The sequence below is a fragment of the Citrus sinensis genome, chromosome 4 (genome assembly GCF_022201045.2).
Source record: "Citrus sinensis cultivar Valencia sweet orange chromosome 4, DVS_A1.0, whole genome shotgun sequence".
Classification (NCBI taxonomy): Eukaryota; Viridiplantae; Streptophyta; class Magnoliopsida; order Sapindales; family Rutaceae; genus Citrus; species Citrus sinensis.
The window spans coordinates 22,626,644-22,642,187 of NC_068559.1; the positions used below are offsets into that span (position 1 = coordinate 22,626,644).

The window sequence follows — 15,544 nt, forward strand, 5'->3', positions numbered from 1 at the left end:
ACAGACTCTTACTCGATAAAATAAGTAATACTTAAAATGAAATAAAAAATGTGACTCACTAAATCAAAAGAAAGAAAATTTAGAGGATGAGCCTAGTTTTAGTTGAGAGTTATACACGTGAATTTTTTTCTCCTTAATGATATGTACATAATAAAAAAGTTAATTTCATTATAGGTTAGAGTCTTGTTTGATACAAATGGACAAACTATGTCAGTACTTGATAAATTATAAAAATCGGGGAGCTTCTAAGGAGATACTCTTAGGAAAGCACAAGATACTCCAAAATCACGGAGGAATTTTCAAAGCAGCGGAAATTAACATATTATTGCCAGCTGCCGACTTGTCAACTATGCCTATGGTACTTTTTTGTAATTTTCCTTTTGAAATATGAATATGTTTAAATTTGACGGAAGACTTAGTAGTCGTGAATATAAATGTACGAAGGACATACATACATACATACATACATACACACACACACACACATATATATATATATATATATATTTTTTTTCATCCGATGATTGTGTATAGTTGTTAAGTTTTTTTGTTGCATAAGAATAAATTATGAATTTTAATATTTTGACATTTATGTTCATATAAGTATTATATATATTTGATAAGTTAAAGATCTCAAGTAAATTAAATCTTTTTTAATATTAATTATAATATATCTATTTTTTTCAATACATACAATTTTAAATTTACTGTTAATTACATTATTAGTGTGTGTTATATGAATTTCTTTTTGTTTAATCACACAAGTTAACATAGAATCATTTAACAATTTCAAGTAAAATAGCGTTTTACAAATATGGAATATAAAGAACAACCACGACCTAACATATTAATTTTGTTAAAGGTTTTGTTGAAAATGATTGGTATAAACAAAATAGCCCAAGATGAGTACAAAGTCAAGTCCAAGAATATGAATTTTATAAAATAAGTTGATTCAATCGTATAAAATATGCACAAAAAAAGGGCAATTGAAAATAGTAAAATAGAAATTAGTTTCATTTGATTGAAAATAAGCCTATTAAATACAGGTACTGGTACTTTTGAGAGATTGTAGTTAATTTTCATTAATGCATTTTTCAATTTAGATAAAAGTCAAGTTATTTAACTTTTTCCTTGTATATGTCTGAAATTCATTTTCTAAATTTTTTCTGAAATTATCCTCAATCATGTTCTTCATTAATTATATTAACTCTAGTCAAAACTCAAATTAAGCTCTGTTTAGTATATCTTTTCAACTAGGGCTTATTTAAATAGAGTTTTTATTAGTAGAGATTTTATTAAAAAAATTAATTATTTAGTTGCTAATGAGAGTTTTTATTAAAAATTATAAAATTACTTTAATAAATAATTTTTTAAAGTTATGTTATAAAAAAATAACAATAAGATTGTTAAATAAGTAGGAGATATTTCATATATTTTAAAAAAATTCAACTTCTACTCTCAAAAATCTAAAATTTAAACTTTTACTAATAAAGACAATGTAACTTATTTAGCTCTACTAAAAAAAAAAAAATTTTGATAAAAATTTATGAAATTAAATAAGGGTTTATGATCATCAGATAAGTTATATCTACTAAGTATTTAATATATTTTATTTCATGTGTACATGTAGTTGAGAGTTTTGAGACTTTTTTTTTTATTATTTGAAATTTTATTCTCCTCATTGGATCATAATTTGAGTGCGCATATTATATTGACGCAATTACAAATAACAATAATTTTTGCTTCTTCATTGGAAGATAATTGATTAATAGTCAAGAGCTTGTTAAGGTAAATGATAATTAAGGATTGCGTCTAAAATAAAAGTAAAAGATGATAGTATGATACGTACAGGAGATTATTGAACAAATAGCAAATTTGAGTTTGAATTTTGATTATGGTAATCAGATGATGGCATATGATATCCCGAAGAAAGAGCCTGATAGATTGCCATATCATGAGTCATGAACATATTTGTAAATATGAAAAGATTTTAAAAAGTGATTGCCATCTAATAAAAATGATAAAACCCCCCTAAAAGGGTAATTATCATAAACCTCTCCTGAGGTTTGGCGTATTTTTAATTTGATAGATTGTATCCGCGTATTCTCAGCCACCTCCCCTGACGTTAGTATAACGTTTAGTATAATTTAGGCTAGTGAGGGCAAGATAGTAATAGAACACGTTAATAATAAAAAATTCAAATAATCTTAAAAATATCACGTTGGGTTCTGGAATTGGTATGAATTTTGTTATTATCCAATGGGTAAAAAACGGGCATCTCCTTGCACGGCTGAAAGTTCAAACCGAAGCTGCCAAGAACAACAACCCTTTCATTTTCTCTATCTCTGCAATGCTTTAATAGAAAAAGGATGCCACGATCGGGAGACCATGACAACGAACCCGAAGACGCCAACACCAGGATGACTGAATCATGATCGCCAAGTGGAAGAATGCTGACCACTGAGTTTTGCCATCGACCCACAGACAACTTTAGTTTGTTCGAGCTGCAAATGAGGTATGAAAATGGCTTATTACAGTGCATGTCAGTTTTTTTAGGTAGAGTTAATCAATCTGGCAAAATATGAGTAATGGGTCTCGATAATATTTTGAGTATGTCTTTGTTGCTTTTTTCCCATCAATGGGCGTTAGTTGTAGGTTAATGATTGTCTTAAATGCATGCTCACTTGATTTTGAGATTGAAGATGGCTTCAGCTACATTATACTGCCTTATGAATGATTGAAAATGGGTATGAAAACTTTTTATTTGTTTAAGCTACTGCCACTAATTGTTGAACAGGGATTCGTGCTGGTTTTTGTTAAATTACAGATGTAATTGAGTGTTGGAGATACCTTAAAGTGTATATTAATATGTTGAGGATACTTGATTTTGTTTTTTTTCTCCTCAATCATGATATGTACATGAGGGTTGAAAAAATGTCATGATTTGCTTCATTCTCTCGCACTGGAGTGGTGCCTCGCGCTTGTCTGTATGAATAATCAAATATCATTGAGAAAATACAAGACAACATTGATCAATTATTGTCTGAGGGACTAACACATGAGTTGCCAATGTAAGTTAAACTATTTTGGGTTATCTTCAAATTCTATTTTTGGCTTATCATAGTTTTGTAGTTCTGAACCTTCCACTCGGAAATGGTGTTATTTAATTTCAATTGATGCTTTCGTAATTTTGTTTGCTACAAAGGACATTCGTTTATGGGGTCCATTGGTCAGTTATTTTATCCTTGATACCTCAATCTTACAATCAGACTTGGAAATGGATAGTTTTTAGAATTCCCCGGAATTTGGATTATTAATGGATAGTTTTTAGAATTCGCTGGAATTTGGATTATTTATCTTCATTGATTGATTCTATTTGCATGGCATAAAGTAGCTTCTCTGAAGTGCTTTTTCTTTCTTCTTTTTTTCTTTTTTTCTTTTTTTCTAGTTTGGCTTCGTTTTAAAAAATTTGGACCAAATATAATGTTTGACGTTGGTTTTTATCCCTTTACAATCTGGTTGAAATGCAACACAACTCTTATTAGAGGAAGTGAATTATTAATTTCTAATAATACTTTTCTTGCTGATGGGTCTATAGTTGCTTATAACATCAGACTAGGCTCTATAGAAGCTGTATGGATGCTGGGAGTGATTGATGAAATCCAGATGCCTATGAAAGAAACTGATAGAAATCCAATATTAGTGGATAAAAAGAAATGCAAGGTATGTACATTTGGATGGGTTTTTTTTTATGTGATTGCGATTAATGATTTATTTTCTAATGAATCACAATCTATTTATGCTGCTGATTTTCTTACCTTTTTTTTTATCAACATGCCAGCCGCTCCATAGAAATGATCGTTTGTGTGTGTGTGTGTGCGCGCGCATCTCAGAAATACTAGGATTATTGCATTATATAAAATGCGTTCAAGCTTGTACCATTTTTTCTTCAATAATTTATTTGGGTGCTTTGAAGCAGATATAAGTTTCAAAAAGATCAGTCACTGCTTGGAGAAGAAAAATTTGCATACGATTATGATTTGTTCAAGAGCCAAATTAAAGTTTGTCTTGAACTCTGGAAGGTTGAGCAAGAGGCCAGTTTCACTCCAGTGGAAGATCGTTGGAAATGCTGCTATTGTCAATTTGAATTTGTGTGCCCTGCAGTTTTAAAGCTAGAAATCACACCTATTCCTTCGCAGGCAGACTCTGATAACACACCAAGCTAGGAAAAAAAAAAGAAAAAAAAATCTGACTTTATTTCTCCGAATATAGCTTTCTCATTAAGGTGAACTAATCCCACATTCGCTTCCAGCAAAGAAGCAATATTTTTCCTACTTTATTGTATATTTGCTGATCCGATGTGTTTTCATATAATGTATGTTCATCATGTAACTTCAGCAGCTTTTGTAGGTTTATGTTATTCATTGTCGTGATTTCATATTTATTTTTCTTTATACAGTAGATTATTATATCCATAATCCATTTTCAGCACTCACAATCTCTCTCCCCCCCTAAATTCGTTTCCATTTCTCATTTTACTTTTAGTTGGATGCATATCATTTTTTTCAACTCATGGGTATTTTGGTCATTTAATCAAGCAACAAACGGTCAAATAAATGGTATTCTAACGTCAAGGGAGGTGATTGAGAATACGCAAATACAATCTATCAAATTGAGAACACGCCAAACCTCAGGGGAGGTTTATGATAATTACTCTTTATGGGTATTAAAACTCTAGACTTGTTTGAGTATAGTTGCGTTTGGGCATTTACCCCTTAATCGTGCGTATATTTTACTAGAGTTGAAAAGGAGAGTATGTATTTTTTCCACTTCAGTATATACAACTTATTTAAAAGGAGGAGTGGAAGTTCTTATTTGAGTCCTATTTATTTTTAGAGTATTGAGAGGAATTCTCATTGCCATGGAGGTGAGAGTAACTCTACCTTTCTTTTTTTTTTTTTACCCTTTTTATTAATATAATATAATTATATTTATTAAAATAAACTAATGTTATATTTTAAGAACATAATTACATTTTATTAAAAATAATAATATTAAATTTATTTAAATATAATATTATTATATTTATAGGGAATCAATAATATTATTATATACTATTTTTATTTAAGAATATAATAATATTATATTTATTTAAATATAATAGTATTATATTAATTTATTATTAACAATTAATAATAATAAATACTTTATTCTAAAAAAATTAATTTTATACTATATTATTAAATAATGTTTTATTCATATTACTCTTATTAATAATTTTTAATGTACATAATTAAATTTAAAATTAATAAAATTTTGTGATTTAAATAATTAAGAATTTTAATAATAATTATTAATTTATATAATTAAAATTAATGATAAAATAAATAATTTATTTTATAAATATATTTTAATTCATTTTATAATTAAAAAAATATAATTCTTTAAATAAAATAAAATTATAATTTAAAATAATTTATCCTTTATTCAAAATAAACACATAAGTAAAATTTTTATTTTTATTTTGCACTTCCATTGTAATTAAAAAAAATTATTAAAAAGGAAGAAAAATTTCTCTGTTCTTAATTAAAAAAGAGTTGGAGTAAATTTCAAATGAGCAACGTGTCGGGTTTCAAGTCAGAAAACTGAAATAAACAACTGCAGGGAAAAAAAAAATATCTTCAACTCGAATACTGTCGACTGGTCATTTCTGATATTCAAATTGGACCGATCCATTTTCTTCTGTAGATGAAGAAATTAGAGCTAACCAGCTGAAGTAGAGCAATGTTGGGGGGTAGGTTCTCATTATTCGGTGGCGGCGGTGGAGGTGGAGGTGGAGGTGGAGGTGGCGGATCTAAGTCGAACAAGGTAGCGAATAATTCCAAAAACGATGGAGTTCTGCCGACGCTTAAGCTACAGACGGATAAAAACGTGTACACTCCAGGCGACACCGTTTTCGTGACCGTCGAGATCTGCAATCCTTTAAGTAGCGGCGATAATGCTGTTTTGTCTTCGCTGTTGATTGAAAGCCTTTCGTTTGAAATTAAAGGGATTCAGAAATTGGATTCTCAATGGTTCGCTACTCAGAAGCCGCTCCCCGGATCCAAACAAAGAAGAGGTTTTGCATTTTCGTGATCTGGCTTTGTTACTTATTATATACATTTTATATTTTGGTAATGAGGATTAATATGCTCTTTGTTGAATTATTATTTTTTTTTCCAGGTGAATTTGCTTTTCTGGATATTTCAGCATCAAAATTGATCTCGAATCAGATTGTGTCCTCTGATGCTACAAAATCATGTAAGAAGCTTGTTAAATCTTAAACAACTAGCATGTGTCTTACAGTGTAAGATTTGATAAAGTGATCAACAATAGGAGTTTTTATACATTCCTGGATATTGAATGAAAACTTTGTTGAGAAAGAAGATTAGGGAGGCTAATCATCTTCCTTAATTTATTGTTAAATGCAGATGTGATCCGAACTGAGTTACCTAGCATTATACCACCTTCTTACCGGGGTACCACCATTCGCTATTTGTACTATGTTAAGAGTACATTATCTGCACGATGGCTGATACTTGAAAATGGTCTTGCCCAGAGAGAGTCCAAAAGAGATCTTACTCAAGTGGTCTGTGCATTTAATTTTCATACTTTATAATCATGTCGGTCATTTTGTTTGTGTTACATTCTTTTTTCCAGTAGAGATTGCACACAGCTTATTCTTTTCTTGTGAAGTCATTTGTATTCTGCCTTAATTATTAAGGTAGGAATACAAGGGATCAAAATCAAAGTATTAACATTATTTTACCTTCTTATCAATTGAAACTGTCCCTACTGAATTATATTTCTGACCCTTCCCTTTACGAGAGCTTTAAAGTAGGCATGCAACATTCTTTATGTCCTATGAGTTACAGAAATAGTAATTCAGCAACTATTTCTTTAGCTCTTATTAGCAAATGATATATTAATTATAACCATCTGATTTTGACACTAAGGTGGCGTTTGTTTTTTTGTTTGAAATCTGAATAGAACTGAATTAGTCTGAATTCTGAATAGATCTGAATGTCTGAATCTGAATAATATGTTTGTTTTTTCGTCTGAATCTCGGAAAATAAGTATTAAGTTGTTTGTTTTTTTCAACTGAAAAAGCTGAAAATATGTACTTTTACATTTGTATCCTTATTAAATTTAAATGTCAAATAAATAATATATTAAATACCACAATATTTTAACATTTATAAGTAAAATTATATTCAAGTGAATACATAATTATTTTGGAATTTTAATATATAAAATATCATAAATTTTAAATTTTATCGTATATAATATAAGAAAGAAAAAACATGGATATTTTTATGTGGGGTAAATGTCTATGGGTGAGTTTTAAGATAGACATGAAAAACAAATTATAAAACATGGATATTTTTTACATTAGTAAGTAATTGACTTAATTCAAATTTCTCCATTAAATAAAAAGCCAAAAAAATTGGCTTATTTTATTAAGTCAAAATTATCTAAAAAGTCCCATTAAGTTATAAAAACAAACACCTCTAATTAACTTAATTAATTAAGTTAAGTCACTTTAAGTCATTAAGTTAAAAAACAAACGCCACCTAAATGTAGAAGTAAATGGTTCTTATTGTTCTTAATAAGTTTGAATAATAATAATAATTTTTTATTTTTTTAATAGAAAATATCAGCAATATTTTGCAGTCAGGTGTTTTCAGCTGCTGAACTTGTACAATTTCTGAGAGCCTGTCATCTTTCTCTATATTTGATGTTTATAGAGTTATGATTCAATAATTTATTTTTCTTCTTACTCTTCTTCTACCCAAACAGTAAGCTGACATCTTTCACAATATTCGGTGTTTTATGGAGTTGTGATTTTCATTATTTCTTTTTCTGCTTACTCTTCTTCTTCCCAAACAGGAAGCTCGTTTACCATTACAAATATGGGTCACCCAGAAAGGCAATGGGTTACTTACAGAAGAAAATCAAAATGATGGTGAGCTTACATTGAACATTTCTTACACTGAAATGTAGACAGCAAAGTATTGATCTTTTGGCCTAACATTTAATTCTTGAACAAATTATAATCATTATATTATTTTTATCATGTAACTACTATACCTAGGTTGAGCTGATGGCCAAAAATAAAGTGTGGTGACCTAAATAGTTGTTGCTATGGTGAGAGTTTTTTAAAGATAGATTAGTTTTAATTATAGTTTATATATTGAGGGTCATACCTTTGTTTTTTCATTGTCAAACATGACCTTCAAAATGTAACCATAAAGGAACCATGCTATACAGATATTATGGAATGACCGAACAGTAAAATTTCTTTTCAATGTTTGAGTGATAGAACACTTATTATGCTGCTGTATATGCTGTAAATGAAAGGAATAGCTTGAGAATTATGCATATGTGCTCAATGGTTTCAGGAATTGTTCCTGCCACTACAATCCAAATGGACATATATTGGAAAGAGATGGATGGAGACTCTGAATGGGTAAGCTGTTTATATTGCTTGTCTATATCATATATGGCTTTTAAAATCTTCCAAACCTTTTTTTTTTTTCTCTCCTTTGAGTCATGTACAGCCGCTATAATGACATTTTATTTTTCAAGTAATGGATTTTGTAGTTGGTTACTTTACAATCACTTATTCAATTGATCTCTTGATATAGTCTAGAGCAAATGATATATATGACGGGGTTGAGGAGGGGTATGAGAGTTCCAGGGATGAAATCTCATCTGTTTCGTCGTACAACCCCAGCAAAGAAAATTTACTCAAAACCTTTGGAAGTTCATTATCGTTGCAATCATCTACTGCAAGGTCTTCAACTAAGGATATTCCAGCTTTTGAAGGAGAACTTATGAGGTTATCTTCAAATGTAGCACTTCCTCAGCTATCTGCTGCAGAAGTTCTGTATGATTCTAGTGCAGGTGAGTTACACTTGAAAATGTGCTAATCACTACGTTTACAGCACATAATACACGTCATACATCGAGCTCTTTTTGTGTTTTTTGAAGTTTTCTCCAGTTTCTTTGGCATGCATGTAAAAGTAGTGAAATCCTTGTTCATTGTTACGCTGAAAAATGGATATAGCTTTTCTAAACTATTGGTCATGTTTTTATACAGATGTTATATCACCTAACAAATCGGCCGCCGTTGTGTCTCCAAGCCAGCAGCAGAAGCTTACAAAACCTGCGGATGATATAACAGGGGCGTCGCCTTCACCTCAGGCGGGAGTCGTCGAACCTGCAGCATGTAAGCAGAAATATTTTTCCGCTGCTTTCGAACTTTTTTATGAATGGATATCATATATCTTGGGTCTGATTATAACTTTGCTAAATCCTAGTAAACTTATTTGCTGCAAACATTTTCTGCAGCAGAAGGTTTTATTCGAGGAAGGTCTTACAATATTAGGATGGATGACCAAGTTCTGCTAAGATTTTCTCCAAAAAATTCAGAATCAACTTATTACTTCAGTGATATGGTAGGGGCAGTTTTAATTGATATTTCTGATACATTGTATGATTTAATATTCTTCTTCTTTTTGGTTCTACTTACTTATTTTAATACAGATAGGTGGTACTCTTACTTTCTTTCATGAAGAAGGAGCCAGGAGGTGCCTTGAGGTGATTTCATATGACAACTGCTGTGAAATCATTATCAGAAATTAATTTAGTGAAGTGTTATTCATGCTGCTTGACTTTAATTTTGAGTGTTTGTTTTCTTTCAGGTTTTGATAACATTGGAGACTTCAGAGACCATAAACCGGTGGTTCGTACATCCTTCTCGTAGAAATTCCCCAACAATCACAAAGGTTCACTTTTTGATTTTATAATATGTTCCGCTGGTGAAAACTGACTTGGAGTGGTATTTATTATGATAATATTTGTTGAACCTTTTGGCATACTTCATGTTATTCCAGAACCTTATCTTTCAAATACTTACCGAGCTGCCAAAAAATGTTAGAAAACAAAAAAAAAAAAGATGAAAAAAAGAAGAAATTGCTATATGTGATTTGATCATGAGGTGCATGTTATTGATAAATCCCAGTTTGAAGTTGGTATCCTTCCATTCCATAAATAAACTATATTGTCTCCAAAACCTTAGAATAATAAAAGATTATTCCCTTGGGAAGATAAATTTCATTATGGAACATCTAGGAATAGAGCATAATAGTAGCTAAGTAGTTTGACATAAACATTTCTTCTCTCTCAGCACATGTTGGCTTTGTGCTTTCTGGCTCTAGTTCATTTTTTTATCATTTATGAACAGGCAGCAAATGACATTTTGGTGTATTGATTCTGTATGATTTCTTTAGTGAGTACATGAGTTCTGCTTCTTTGGCTACTTCATTTCGACATTGATTAATGCCTTTACTGAGTGGATCATGACCTTTCGTATTGGATTATAAGAGAGCTGAAGGTTTAGTTGTAGCTGGCCTGGAATAAAGTAGAAAAGGCTAGCCGTATGGTTTAATGGTCAGATATGATGTATAGACATGTCATCTGTTGCTCCTATTAAAAAAATTGAAAAAATAAAGTATTGTTTCAGCAAATGGATAATTTAAAAACTATTAGACTTTTTTTTTCAAAAAAATTATATCAATTTCATATTTTCTGTTGAAGTTCTTTCACGAACATGCTCTTCATATTGCAAAATCTCTTTTTTCTTTGCTTTCGCTGTTGATATTACATCGCTCAGAGACCCGCAATGTGATTGTGGATTTACCCTTTTTGTGAACTTCTAAGTATTAATATTTAAACTTGGTATTCTTACACGCATAAGACATTCTTATGTTTTCATTTTGTCGAATGTGTACTGGATGATTCCTGCAGATTCAGAGTGATCACCATGAAGTTGTTGCAGATTTGGTGCAGACAAGCTTTCTTTTTTCTATTCCCATGGATGGGCCAATGTCCTTTTCTACACCTTATGTCTCTGTGCAATGGGCCCTGCGGTTTGAATTTCTCACCACTCCAAAGCATGTACAATGGACAAGGTATTACTAAATATTATCGCCATAACATCTTAAAATCTCACTTCCTAATTCATTAAACAAGGAATTGGACAGGTTCTCTTGATACGTAGTCATAATTGATGTGCGTTGTGTCAGAAAATGTGCTATTGGCAGGCAAGAGATTAAAGGAATTATCTTTAGATTATTAATACAAGAAGGAATAAAATCTGTAAAAATCTGATTAGTCTGCAGTCATCATTGACTCTTTATAATCAATTCAAACTTGAGGTGGCATGTTTGAACTGATTTAATTTGAAAGATTGTACCATAAGAAGGTTGTCCGTGGTGCCTATAACGTCAAAATGTTATGGGGTCTGTGGTTTGGGAGTTTGCCAGAGTGAGAAGATAGGAGTATTAATTAAGGGACTTTAGTATATATGTGCATGCATACTTCCATTAAGTTATTATTTGTACTGTTAGAATTTTCCTTGCAAACTAGGATGCAAACACAGAAGGAAATGATTGTGACTTAATTGTCTTAAGCCGTAAAGATCATGTGTTGTCTGTTTTTTTAAATTGGTAATGATTTGGAGTAAATAAAAATTGGCGTCACCTATGTAACCATATAAGACGTAACATAAACTCTTACTTGTTAACAATTTTCTATTATTGTGGTTTCTTGTGAGCTAGGATGCAAACATGGAAGGCAATGGTTGTGACTTAATTATCTTAAGCTGTAAAGATTATGTGTTGTCTGTTTGTTGAAATTGGTACTGATTTGGAGTAAATGAAAATTGGTGTCACCAATGTAACTATGTAAGGTGTAACATATACTTTTGTCCCATTTGAGTAACTTCTTTTCCATGACTTTTTGCATTGCTGCGCTTAAATACTTATGATCCTCTGTTTGGATTTAACTATGGATGTTCAAATTTCAGATATGAGCATCCACTTCTTATAGAGGGCAGAGACAAAAGCGAGTGGGTTCTTCCTATAACCGTGCACGCCCCTCCTTCTGGAGCTCCAGCTGGTCACAACCGAAATGACAAGCATTTTTCTTTGGAACCCTTGTGGGTCCGTACTTGAAGGTGAAAGTGATTTGACTTAAATTATGTGACTTTATAATAGCATATTATGAGTGTCTTTTTTAAATGTACATGTGGAAGCGTTTGATGTTGTCACATGGGTTGTACTTGTGTTCTAGGTTATAGGAGAAACACCGGTTTTATTCTAGGTTATGTAAAGTTAGAGGAGAAACACATGATGTCTCAGCTCTGTTGATATTTGTGACACAGTAACCTGCTTACTTAAAAAATGCAACCAGCTGAAATACGGAAATTCACTGGGGGAATCTCTTTTGTACCTTAGGTGCTAGAGAATCCCACTGCAAAAAACAAAGATCATGCTATTTATATCGTACCTTTGATTTGATAAAAAAACAATTATCCAATTGTTAACAAAATCTTGTGTTGAGTCTCAGTTACATTTATATGCTTTTGATGCATTATTTGGTTAGAAATGGTTTCACGAATTCATTTCGCTATTATGTTTTCACCTTTTTTCAAGTTGCTGTTCTTAACACCTAGTCAACTTCAAATTACCAACTTAAGCTTGTGCTTTATGTTTGCTAAATGGAAAATGAAACTTCAAATTACTAATTTATGAGCTATGGATTTGATTATTTATGTTGGTCTTCAATAGGTGTCTTTGAGCATATGGCAGGGAAGGATCACATAGAAGAATGGTGCTGTTATTGTGGTACATAGTCTTTACGGTCACTACCTGTCAAGGAACTTTACCAATTTTTTGGCTTTATGTGGTACATAGCCTTGTGAAGCGATAAGTCGTTGATATACAGAGCTTTCTTTTGCCAAGATGATTAGCCGTTGAAGGGCAAAATTGATTTTGCTTATCAAGTGTTACAGACTCAGTAGTCACTAGTTTCTCATTTTAGGCAATTACGGTTGTAAAATATGACATGTCGATTTTTAACCTATGATTTTGAATCAATATTTGTTAATTCTGATAAAAATAAACGTAGTTCCCATAAGAAACCAAGCAAAAAGTTAATGGAGAAACTGTTACTTTGGCAAGGAAGTGATATTTTGTGACTGGAGATTTTATTTTTTTTTGTTTTTCAATAATTTTATTGTCATCCAACATAATGTACATAAATCAGTCACTCCGAAGATTTGCACCATAAAGAGTGCGTTTAGAATTGAGGTGTTGTATCTTTTAAGATACCGCTGTTGTGGAAGAAAAGTTGTGACTATGAAATAAAAAATTAAGAATATGTAGTAAATATAAAATTTAAATAATAATTTTGATAAAATTATTAAAAATATAATATATTTTTTATTATACAAGTGAAAAATCACATTAAATATTTTTTAAGTAATCAGTTAGTGTTTATTAAATATTTTAGTATTTTAGCTTAAAAATTACAGTTGCCCAACTTTAATCCTAAACGCACTAAAAGTCGGCATCCAGTTAAAAACCATCTCTTTGACTAACATGAAGTAGACAATCGGTTGGTACAATCTCATTGCCGAGGAACAGAAGAAAAACAATACACAAGGCAGCACATTCCTCCATTAAAGATATTGGGAACAAAATAAATTAGAGCTCGGTTGAGGTACTTCGCAAAAAGGGTTTTTTATTTTCTTGAGACTTGTTTTGATTTATTTAAAGTTGAAGTTGAAGTTGAAGTTAAAGTTAAAAAAATACAATTTATTGTTTATTAGGACTTGGGAGTTGTCTATACTCTTATCTGTCAGAGTTGAAATAGAGCATGAAACATCCACTTCCAAGAAACGGAAGTAAATATGCCCTTCCACACATACCAAGAGATTTGATCCCTTAATGATAAATGTATATCACTTATTAGTGTTAAAAATTTTATATTTATTAAGTAGTAAAAATTTTATTTTATGCTTATAATATAATTTATATTTATAATTATGTAACATATTATGAATTTTTAATTATTTTTCTAAATATTTGATTTGTTTATTTTTGTGTGTTTATTAGGTAAAAATAATAATTTCACGCAATTTGATGCTCCAAACAAATGTATGGATGTCAAATTTGGATTTCAGAAGTCTGAGAAATTAAGTTATTGTTGAGGAGAACTCACGACTTTTGTTGTAAATTTATAAGTTTTTACCATAGTAAATGTGGTAATTGTGAAATTATAAGTTTTTACCATTTTAGGTATTGTAATTGTTAGTGAAATGTGTTGGATGTGCTTGAGTAAATTAAGTTAAATTTATGTTTTGTTAGTGAGACAAATGTATGGTTAAGATGTAATTAGCTTTATTTATTTGTGTAGTGTGGATTAATCATGTATTAGTATTAATAAAGAGAGGGGAACACACCTCTCCACACATTTTCCTCTTTTCTTTCCTTTCAAATTCTTGTTTTCATCTCTCTTTATAATATATTTTCAATAAATAAAATTAGTTTTATTTTCAATTTTCAAATACTTTTTTAATTATGTTTTTTTATTTTAATAATTCACTTTATTTCAATTATGTTTAGCTAAATACTAATAGTTAGGAGAAGGTGGAACTCTTAGTAAAAAAAATATAATTCAATCAAATTCTAATTTTAATTATATAAATTAAATTATTTTATATTTAATTTTATTTATATTTTATATTTTGAAATTTTGATTTATTGTAGACAAACACGAGAGTTTGGCACAATGAATTCTTAATATTTTAGTATAAAGTATGGTAAAATAGTATTTTGACTTATTGTAGACAAGTTAAGTTTTGGCATATTAAGTACTTAATCCATAATAAAATTAATTAGAAAATAATTTTAATTTATACAATTAATCTTTTGGGCAATCAAATAAAAATAAACATTTATTAAATTGTACTTATTATTAAGAGTGGATCCATAACCTTGACTAATTTAATTTCATAGCTTATCTTAAATTAAATTGCATATATTTAAATTTTATTTTCATTTTTTAGATAAACTTAAATAAACAAATTAAATCTTTTTTTTGTAGATCGACTTCCGACTAAACACTCTTATACTTGGAAGTAAATTAAACACTTTTAAATCGTGTCATTCACCACTCACTAAAAACAATGAGTGGTTAACATCTAAAAAAAAACTTGTGTCTAGAAACACATAAAATATAATTAAATGTTCATTATCCATGGAATGAATATTACAAGTTAAATGAGCATCTACTAATACCAGAAATTGTTTCTAATCTCAATCATAAGATAAACGTTATAATTTTTCTTTAATAATGACGTTTCTATTTTGTTAAAGTGAACTTATCATTAGAATAACAAAAAATGCTGATTTCAATATCTTAAAACATTTTTTTTTATCTATTAGTACATTAAAATTAACATTTTTATCTATTAGTAGTATTCTTACTTTATTCAAATAATAATATTCTCATTAATAGATACACACACATACAATAATTTAATTACTTAAAATATCTTATTTTATTTTAACAATTTCACTTCGGTCATCTTCTTATATAATTTCGAGAAGCTTTCCTATGAAAACAATTGGCAAGTTTTTCTAAAACTTATAAT

At 29.9% G+C, this 15,544-nt stretch overlaps 1 protein-coding gene and 1 long non-coding RNA gene across 2 annotated transcripts; both read left to right on the forward strand.

The window, feature by feature from the left end:
* Nucleotides 1-2,260: 2,260 nt before the first annotated feature.
* On the forward strand, nucleotides 2,261-4,440 carry LOC102611105 (uncharacterized). The gene is made up of 3 exons (XR_001508680.3): nucleotides 2,261-2,515; nucleotides 3,599-3,723; nucleotides 3,980-4,440. It is a non-coding gene; the product is annotated as an uncharacterized LOC102611105 (long non-coding RNA).
* Nucleotides 4,441-5,633: 1,193 nt separating this feature from the next.
* Nucleotides 5,634-13,070, forward strand: LOC102610803 (uncharacterized). Its single transcript, XM_006484484.4, has 13 exons — nucleotides 5,634-6,118; nucleotides 6,223-6,300; nucleotides 6,471-6,628; nucleotides 7,930-8,005; nucleotides 8,442-8,509; nucleotides 8,688-8,946; nucleotides 9,143-9,271; nucleotides 9,394-9,500; nucleotides 9,589-9,642; nucleotides 9,747-9,830; nucleotides 10,852-11,015; nucleotides 11,912-12,061; nucleotides 12,675-13,070. The coding sequence occupies exons 1-12, from the start codon at nucleotides 5,785-5,787 to the stop codon at nucleotides 12,057-12,059; spliced, it is 1,659 nt and encodes a 552-aa protein (XP_006484547.1). The 5' UTR covers nucleotides 5,634-5,784; the 3' UTR covers nucleotides 12,060-12,061; nucleotides 12,675-13,070.
* The last annotated feature ends 2,474 nt before the right edge of the window (nucleotides 13,071-15,544 follow it).

Bases quoted from the DNA above. Each gene is read 5' to 3' on its own strand.
- LOC102610803 (XM_006484484.4), top strand. From the start codon at position 5,785: ATGTTGGGGGGTAGGTTCTCATTATTCGGTGGCGGCGGTGGAGGTGGA. The intron at 9,643-9,746 runs GTGATTTCATAT...GTTTTCTTTCAG, and splicing joins GAGCCAGGAGGTGCCTTGAG to GTTTTGATAACATTGGAGAC. The intron at 11,016-11,911 runs GTATTACTAAAT...TTCAAATTTCAG, and splicing joins AAGCATGTACAATGGACAAG to ATATGAGCATCCACTTCTTA.